The 8,644-nt window shown below is 45.0% G+C and overlaps 1 protein-coding gene across 3 annotated transcripts in view; it reads right to left on the bottom strand.

Annotated features, from left to right (window-relative positions):
• Window positions 1-8,644, bottom strand: part of USP4 (ubiquitin specific peptidase 4) — a 65,124-nt gene that overhangs the window by 49,397 nt on the left and 7,083 nt on the right. For all 3 annotated transcript variants that reach the window (XM_017505976.2, XM_017505798.2, XM_037743597.1), the window contains exons 3-5: window positions 3,179-3,305; window positions 2,055-2,200; window positions 1,869-1,930 (exon numbers count right to left, since the gene is read on the bottom strand). In XM_017505976.2, coding sequence (XP_017361465.1) covers window positions 1,869-1,930; window positions 2,055-2,200; window positions 3,179-3,305 — 335 coding nt within the window. The remainder of the gene's footprint in view (window positions 1-1,868; window positions 1,931-2,054; window positions 2,201-3,178; window positions 3,306-8,644) is intronic.

Below are 8,644 nucleotides of genomic sequence, written 5' to 3'. Positions count from 1 at the left end.
GGTTTCACCATGTTGGCCAGGATGGTCTCGATCTCTTGACCTTGTGATCCACCTGCCTCGGCCTTCCCAAAGTGCTGGGATTACAGGCCAGCCTTTTTTTTTTTTTTTTTAAATGGAGATGACATCTTGCTGCTGTCGCCCAGGCTGGAGTGCAGTGGCGGAATCACAGCTCACCGCGGCCTCAAACTCCTAGATTCAAGCAATGCTCCCACCTTAGCCTGTCAGGTAACTGGGACTACAGGCACCCACCATTGTGCTTAATCCCATCTATAAACTCCCTTTTGCCATGTTACCCGACATAGTCACAGATTGTGAAACAGATGCTGGGAATTAGAATATGGACATCTTGGGGTGAGGGTGAGCACAGTTATGCCTACCACGCAATTTTATTCATCTTGTCAGGAACAGCAACCAGGGTTTCTTAAACTGGAGTCCATGACTGGGCTTCAGAGGGTCTAACACTTCTTTTAAGAGCTCAGTTTTCATGGTTTTCAAATGAGCTAGAAGCCCACTACTATGTAATGGTCACAGTCCAAGGCCTGACAGAGGGAAAGGGACAGAGCCCAATATTGTTCCCATAACTACTGGAACACAGATATAATTTCCAAAAGTTATACTATAAGAAAAATTCATCACTTCTTTATCTCCCTAAGAACATGCACAGTTCCACATACCACATGAACATCTCCTGAGATAGACGTGTCTGTAGTCCAAGTTTTGTAGCTGAACAATTCCCCCAGCAAGCTCCCAAGGCAACAATGAGTAACAGGCCACTGGGCAGAGACAGGTGGAATCAAACTATCACCTTTTTTTTGGGGGGGTGGGGGGGGGGTCAGAGTTTTGCTCTGTCACCCAGACTGGAGTGCGGTGGCATGATCTTGGCTCTCTGCAACCTCCACCCCCTGGATTCAAGCGACTTGAGTCTCAGCCTCCCGAGTAGCTAAGATTACAGGTGCCTGCCACCATACCTGGCTAATTTTTGTATTTTTAGTAGCAACAGATAGTTACCATGTTGTCCAGGCTGGTCCCAAACTCCTGGGCTCAGGTGATCCACCTGCCTCGGCCTCCCAAAGTTCTGAAATTACAGGCATAAAGCACCGTGCTTGGGCCTCAACTATCACTTTTGTTTTTTCTGAGACAGAGTCTTGCTCTGTCGCCAGTCACCAGGCTGGAGTGCAGTGGCATGATCTCAGCTCACTGCAACTTCCGCCTCCTGGGTTCAAGCAATTCTCCTGCGTCAGCCTCCCGAGTAGCTGGGACTATAGGCATGCGCCACCACACCCAGCTACTTTTTGTATTTTAGTAGACGGGGTTTCACTATGTTGGCCAGGATTATCTCGATCTCTTGACCTCGTGATCCACCCGTCTTGGTCTCCCAAAGTGCTGGGATTACAGGCTCAAGCCACCACATCAGGCCTTTTATTTTTTATTTATTTATTTTTTTTGAGATGGAGTCTTGCTCTATCGCCCAGGCTGGAGTGCAATGGCACACTCTTGGCTCACCGCAACCTCCGCCTGCCAGGTTCAAGTGATTCTTGTGCCTCAGCCTCCCAAGTAGCAGGGATTACAGGTGTGTGCCACCACACCCAGCTAATTTTTGTACTTCTAAGTAGAGACAGGGTTTCACCGTGTTGGTCAGGCTGGTCTTGAACCCCTGACCACTTGATCCCTCAGATATCCTGACAGGTTTCCCTTAAATGCTATCAAAAGCCAGGGTCTTCATCCAGGAGCATGAACTCTGGATACACAACTGAATAAGCATTTTTCATCATTATCAGACTAATTTTTCTTAGTACAAGTACTGCCTTAGGAAAGACTGTCTCTTTTACACATGCGAACCTACGACAAGGGAAAAAACATTCACTTACATTGACTGCAAGGTCTGCCTGGGCCATGTGCCATCTTCATTTTGAGGCTCAATTACTAGCACCTGAGTGAAAGGGGAAATCAAATGAAGAGTTCAAACCACACTTCCAACATGCTTAGAAGCAGAAAGTATCTGGCCACACACACTGGCAAAGCTACTTGCTGGGGAATGGCCTGAGCCCTCCTACCTGACCCTGGTATAGACCAGCATCCTGGACAGTGTTGTCCAGCTTGCTCAGCTGCTCGTAGGTGTTGCTCATGTATTTGTTCCAGAGCCGCGTTTCACGGTCTGCAGGGATGTTGAACAGCTTCCGCATCTCTTTCTCGATGGTTGCTAGGAACAGGGAGAAACATCACTTGAGGCTTTGTCCACATGCAAGGCTAAAGACAGCCATGACAAACTAATGCTCATCTTCCTGCCTTTTCAGATCCTCACAGGTGCTCTGGGTCAACCCCCTAATGACTCCTAAGGCCAATCTTCTCCCATGGGTGGCCTCTTGCACTCATACCTGGAAAGTCTCCCTATGCTTCTCCTTCTCTAACATGTGTCTCATTAATAGCACAAAAGCAACATAGAAAAGAAGACTTATCTTTGGAGTCAACTCAGATATGGCTTCAAAAGCTAGTTCTGCCACTTTCTGGCTTTATCTATTTTCTTTATTTTTGTTTATGTATTTATTTATTTATTTTTGAGACAGGGTCTCACTCTGTTACCCAGGCTGGAGTTCAGTGGCAAGATCTTGGCTCACTGCAACCTCTGCCTCCCAGGTTCAAGCAATTTTCCTGTCTTAGCCTCCCAAGTAGCTGGGACTACAGATGTGTGCCACCACACCCAGCTAATTTTTGTATTTTTAGTAGAAACAGGATTTCACCATATTGGTCTGGCTGGTCTCAATCTCTTGACCTCATGATCCATCTACCTTGGCCTCCCAAAGTGCTGACATTACAGGCGTGAGCCACCATGCCCAGCCGTGATTTTTTTTTTAAGACAGGATCTTTCTGATGCCCAGGCTGCAGTGCAGTGATGGGACTGCAGCTCACTGTAAACCTTGCTGAGATTTTTAAATAAGTTACTTTTAAACTTCTCTGGATTAGATTTCTTTATCTTCATCATCACAGACAAATGGCCAAGGAGCAGGCCCAGTGTTCTCTCCGTAAGAACAGGGAATAGGCTCCCAGGTTAGGACTGGCAACCACAGCTCGAGAGGATCTGGGTAACAAATCTAAAGAGGGCACTGCAGCTTCCCTCCCATCAGCCACAATGTCCTACACTCTCTCACCACCTACCAGTGACCCCAGCCCAGCCTCTCACCAATGGTGTCTGCCTTGCTGAAATGGCAACTCAGCACATTTGTGGGGTCACTGTTCTCACAGAGCTTCAGTTCCAGCAAATACACCTCAACTTTGCAGTGCTTGACAAACAGGCCATGCTCCACAACCTATGAACAAGAGGCAGGGGTAAGGGTGCAGTGGTTTTGCAGCTGGGCAGTCCCGGATGTAACATATCTTACCAGTAGCAAAAAGCAGAAAATTCATGATAATCAGTTTCCTTTACTGATCAAGGGATCAAAAGGACAGATTTTTAAAGCCACCAGTGCCTAGCCCAGGAGTTTAAAAATCCTTCTTCTGGCTGGGTGCAGTGGCTCACGCCTGTAATCTCAACAATCTGGGAGGCCAAGATGGGCAGATCACTTGAGATTAGGAAATAGAGACCAGCCTGACCAACATGATGAAACCCCATCTCTACTAAAAATACAAAAATTAGCTGGGCATGGTGGCATGTACCTGTAATCTCAGCTACTCAGGAGGCTGAGACAGGAGAATCACTTGAACCAGGGAGGCAGAGGTTGCAGTGAGCAGAGATTGTGCCACTGCACTCCAGCCTGGTCAACAGAGCAAGACTCTGTCCCAAAAAACAACAAACAACACTTTTTGCTACCCACTAAGACCAAGAGTATCTTGACAAAACCATAGAAGCCTATTCTTCACTGTGTTTTTTTTTTAAAGATGGGGTCTTATTCTGTCACCCAAGTTGGGGTGCAAGTACCACAATCACAGCTCACTGCAGCCTCAAACTCCTGGCCTCAAGTGATCCTCCCACCTCAGCCTCCCAAGCAGCTGAGTCTACAAGCATGTGCCACCACAAGCTGGTATTTTTCTTTTTGTAGAGATGGCATCTCGACATGCTACTCAGGCTGGTCCTGAATGCCTGGGCTCAAGCAATCCTTCTGCCTTGGCCACCTAAAGTGTTGCGATTATAGGTGAGAGCCACTGCGCCAAGCTCCTCACCGGTTTTAATACCACACTACGGCATCTAGGCAGGTCTCAGGAAGTCAGCTTTCAACACAGAGGTCTTGTTTCAGACATGGCAAAAGGACATTCTAATCAACTACTCTTCCCCTTAAAATATAAGCCTGAATATATGGAATTACTTTTTGTTTTTTTGAGACGGAGTCTTGCTCTGTCACACAGGCTGGAGTGTAGTGGCATGATCTTGGCTCACTACAACATCCGCCTCCTGGATTCAAGCAATTTTCCTTCCGCAGCCTCCCTAGTAGCTAGGATTATAGGCACCTGCCACCACACCCAGATAATTTTTGTATTTTAGTAGAGATGGAATTTCACCATGTTGGGCAGGTTGGTCTCAAACTCCAGACCTCAAGCAATCCACCTACCTCGGCCTCCCAAAGTGCTGGGATTACAGGCGTGAGCCACCACACCCGGCCCTATGAAAATACTTTTCATATCTATAATTTGACACTGGGACAGTCACTAGCTCGTCATTACCCAAAGATCAAAGGCTAATTAACTCATTACTTCAGAACTAATTATAAGAAAAGAGCCACAACGCATCCATAAAGCCAGACACCGTACAAAAGGCAAGTCACTTTTCATCTGCAGTGGGAGCATGATGCCTCCTCCCTTGCAGGGTTTGTTAAACTAGAAGACTAGAGAATACAGGTAAAGCCCTTAACAAAAAGCTGGCATGCCTCTCTAACCTTTCATTGATTTTTTTTCTTTTCAGACAGAGTCTCACTCTGTCACCCAGGCTGGAGCGGAGTGGCGTGAACATGGCTTACCGAAGCCTCAACCTCAAGTGATCCTTCCACCTCAGCCTCCCAAGTAGCTGGGACCACAGGCATATACACCATGCCCGGCTGATTTTTTTTTTTTTAATTAGGCAAAAGTTAAAAATAAGTATATTGGGCCGGGCGTGGTGGCTCACGCCTGAATCCAAGCACTTTGGAGGCCAAGGCGGGCGAATCACCTGAGATCGGGAGTTCAAGACCAGCCTGACCAACATGGTGAAACCCCGTCTTCAAAAAAATAAAAAAAAAAAGTATATTGATTGTAAATGGACATATTAGTAACATAATAACCTTTTCTAAGTTGTGTTTTTATTCATTTATTTTCATTTTATTCTTTTCTTGGGGGGAGGAAGAGAAAAAAAAAAAGAAAGAAAGAAAGAGAGAAAGAAAAGAAAGAATAAAAGAGAAAGAAAGAGGAAGAGAAAGGGGGAGAGAGAACGGGAGTCTTGCTTTATTGCCCAGGCTAGAATGCAGTCTATAAATGGATATTGAAAACCTCTTTTATGCCAATAATTGTGCTTAACAATGGAGACAGGAAGGAATAAGGGAGGAAAATAACAAACAAGCAGCCAACCAATATTTTATTTAAACCTGTGAAATGCTATGCAGTTACTGAGGAGTGATTTACTTCCAATTATGTAGTCACTTTTAGAGTAGGTGTGATGTGGTACTGATAAGAATGGATGTTTTGTGGATTTGGGGTGGAGAGTCTTGTTCTGGGTCTGAGTTCAAGTTCTGGATATCCTTGTTAATTTTCTGTCTCGTTGATCTGTCTAATATTGACAATGTGATGTTAAAGTCTCCCACTATTATTGTGTGGGAATCTAAGTCTCTTTATAAGTCAAAGAACTTGCCTTATGTATCTGGGTGCTCCTGTATTGAGTGTGTATATATTTAGGATCATTAGCTCTTCTTGTTGCATTGATCCTTTTACCATTATGTAATGTCCTTCTTTGCCTCTTTTGTTGCTTGTTGCTTTAAAGTCTATTTTATCAGAGGCAAGAATTGCAACTCCTGCTTTTTATTTTATTTTATTTTATTTTGCTCTCCATTTGGTTGGTAAATCTTCCTCCATCCCTTTGTTTTGAGGCTTTGCGTATCCCTGCATGTGAGATGGATATGGATGCAACCTACCGATGGGTTTTGGCTTTTTATCCAATTTGCCTGTCTGTGTCTTTTGATTGGGGCATTTAGTCGATTTAAACTTAGGACTGATAATAATATATGTGAGTTTAATACTGCCATTTAATGCTAGCTGGCTGTTTTGCCCATTAGTTGATGTAGATTCTTCATTATGTTGATGCTCTTTACCTTTTGGTATATTTTTGGAATGGCTGATACTGGTTGTTCCTTTCTATGTGTAATGCTTCTTTCAGGAGCTCTTGTAAAGCAGGCCTGGTGATGATCAAATCTCTGAGTACCTGCTTGTTCACAAAAGATTTTATTTTTCCTTCACTTATGAAGCTTAGTTTGGCTGGATATGAAATTCTGGGTTGAAAGTTCTTTTCTTTAAGGATGTTGAATATTGGCCCCCACTCTCTTCTGGCTTGTAGGGTTTCTGCTGAGCGATCTGCTGTGAGTCTGATAGGCTTCCCTTTGTGGATAACTTGACCTTTCTCTCTGGCTGCACTTAGCATTTTCTCCTTCATTTCAACCCTGGTGAATCTGACAATTATGTGCCTTAGGGTTGCTCTTCTTGAGGAATATCTTTGTGGTGTTCTCTGTATTACCTGGAGTTGAATATTGTCCTGCCTTGCTAGGTTGGGAAAGTTTTCCTGAATAAGATCCTGAAGAATATTTTCCAGCTTGGATTCATTCTCTTCGTCACACTCAGGTACACCTATCAAACATAGATTAGGTTTTTTCACATAGTCCCATATTTCTTGGAGACTTTGCGGATTCCTTTTTACACTTTTTTCTCTAATCTTGTCTTTTTGTTTTATTTCATTGAGTTGGTCTTTGACCTCTGATATCCTTTCTTCTGCTTGATCAATTCGATGGTTAAAACTTGTGCATACTCTGCGAAGTTCTCGTATTGTGTTTTTCACTTATATTAATTGTGAATTAATATAAGTCCATTAATTCACTTATATTCCTCTCTAAATTTTCTATTCTCGTTAGCATTTCGTCAAACCTTTTTTCAAGGTTCTTAGTTTCTTTGCATTGGGTTAGAACATGTTCTTTCAGCTCACAGAAGTTTCTTATTATCCACCTTCTGAAGCCTGATTCTGACAATTCATCACACTCATTCTCCATCAGGCCTTGTTCCCTTGCTGATGAGGAGCTGCGATCCCCTGAAGGAGGAGAGGCATTCTGATTTCGGATATTTTCAGCCTTTTTGCGTTGGTTTCTTCCCATCTTTGTGGATTTATCCACCTGTCGTCTTTGTGATTACTGACTTTCAGATTGGGTCTTTGAGTGGACGTCCAGCTTGTTGGTGGTGATGTTATTTCTGTATCTTTGTTTTCCTTCGGCAGATGCCCCTCCCCCACAGAGCTGGACCTTCCCGGGTTCAGCTGTGCTTGTTGTGAAACTCTCAACCATCAGCATTTCCAATTGCTGTGTTTTTGTGAGGGTAGAACCAGCCGAGCCCAATCACCTGGCTCCCCGCCTCAGAGTTCCCCTTTTTTTTTCCTAATTGAAAGGTCGATTCTCTCCCAGGTGCCCCAATCACCTGTCGAAAAGGCGCCAGGATCTATACAATTTCCCGTGCAGTGACCGCGCTGGCTGAAACAGCAGCGCTGAGATTCGTGGCGCTTTTCTGCCTGGTAATCTCCCGGTCTGGCTCTCAGCTTCAGTCCCCCTTTCAATCAGCTGAATGGGCGACTCTGCCTTCCTGGAGCTCCAAATGCCAACTAAAAGGGCACCCAGTCCCGCATACTCTGCACTGAGAACCGCCGCGCCAGGACGCCGGCAAAACAGCCACACAGGCCAAAAGATTCCGCTCTGGCAATCTCCTGGTCCGTAGGCAATAAAAATTTGTCTGGAAGTATGGCGTCCACCCACTCCCTGAGCCTTCTCTGGCAGCTGCAATCCTGAACTGCTGCTAGTTGGCCATCTTGGGTCGTCTCTTTTTTTTTAACTTTTTGTAGAGACGAGATCTCGCCATGTCTCAAACTTTCTGGGCTCCCAAAATGATGGGATTGCAGCAATGAGCCACCATGCCTGACCACCTCTGACCTTCTGATACCGAACCCCTCTCAGGGTCCCAGGTTTCAAGCTAGAGAAAAATACAGTTTAGCCCTGAATAGTGACTCTCAGAAGCATGGTGTCAGGACCGCAGCACTTTCTTACTTTGATAAGAAAGAGAACTACAGACCTGGTAGAAAGAGAAATTTACCCAGTTCCTAAGTATCACCACACATGCAGGCTCTTGTGATTTTCCCTTAGGAAGGACAGGCAAACAACTATAGGTGTCAGGGGTGGTGGTCTTCTCTCTTATGAGTCCTGTCTACAAGAGGAGTTAACAATCTGGTATCTGTTTTAAAAAAAAGTAAAATTGCCGGGCGCGGTGGCTCAAGCCTGTAATCCCAGCACTTTGGGAGGCCGAGGCGGGTGGATCACGAGGTCAAGAGATCGAGACCATCCTAGTCAACATGGTGAAACCCCGTCTCTACTAAAAATACAAAAAATTAGCTGGGCATGGTGGTGTGTGCCTGTAATCCCAGCTACTCAGGAGGCTGAGGCAG

The sequence above is a fragment of the Cebus imitator genome, unplaced genomic scaffold (assembly GCF_001604975.1).
Source record: "Cebus imitator isolate Cc_AM_T3 unplaced genomic scaffold, Cebus_imitator-1.0 Scaffold0, whole genome shotgun sequence".
Lineage (NCBI taxonomy): Eukaryota > Metazoa > Chordata > Mammalia > Primates > Cebidae > Cebus > Cebus imitator.
This window is presented reverse-complemented; position numbering and strand designations above follow the sequence as displayed.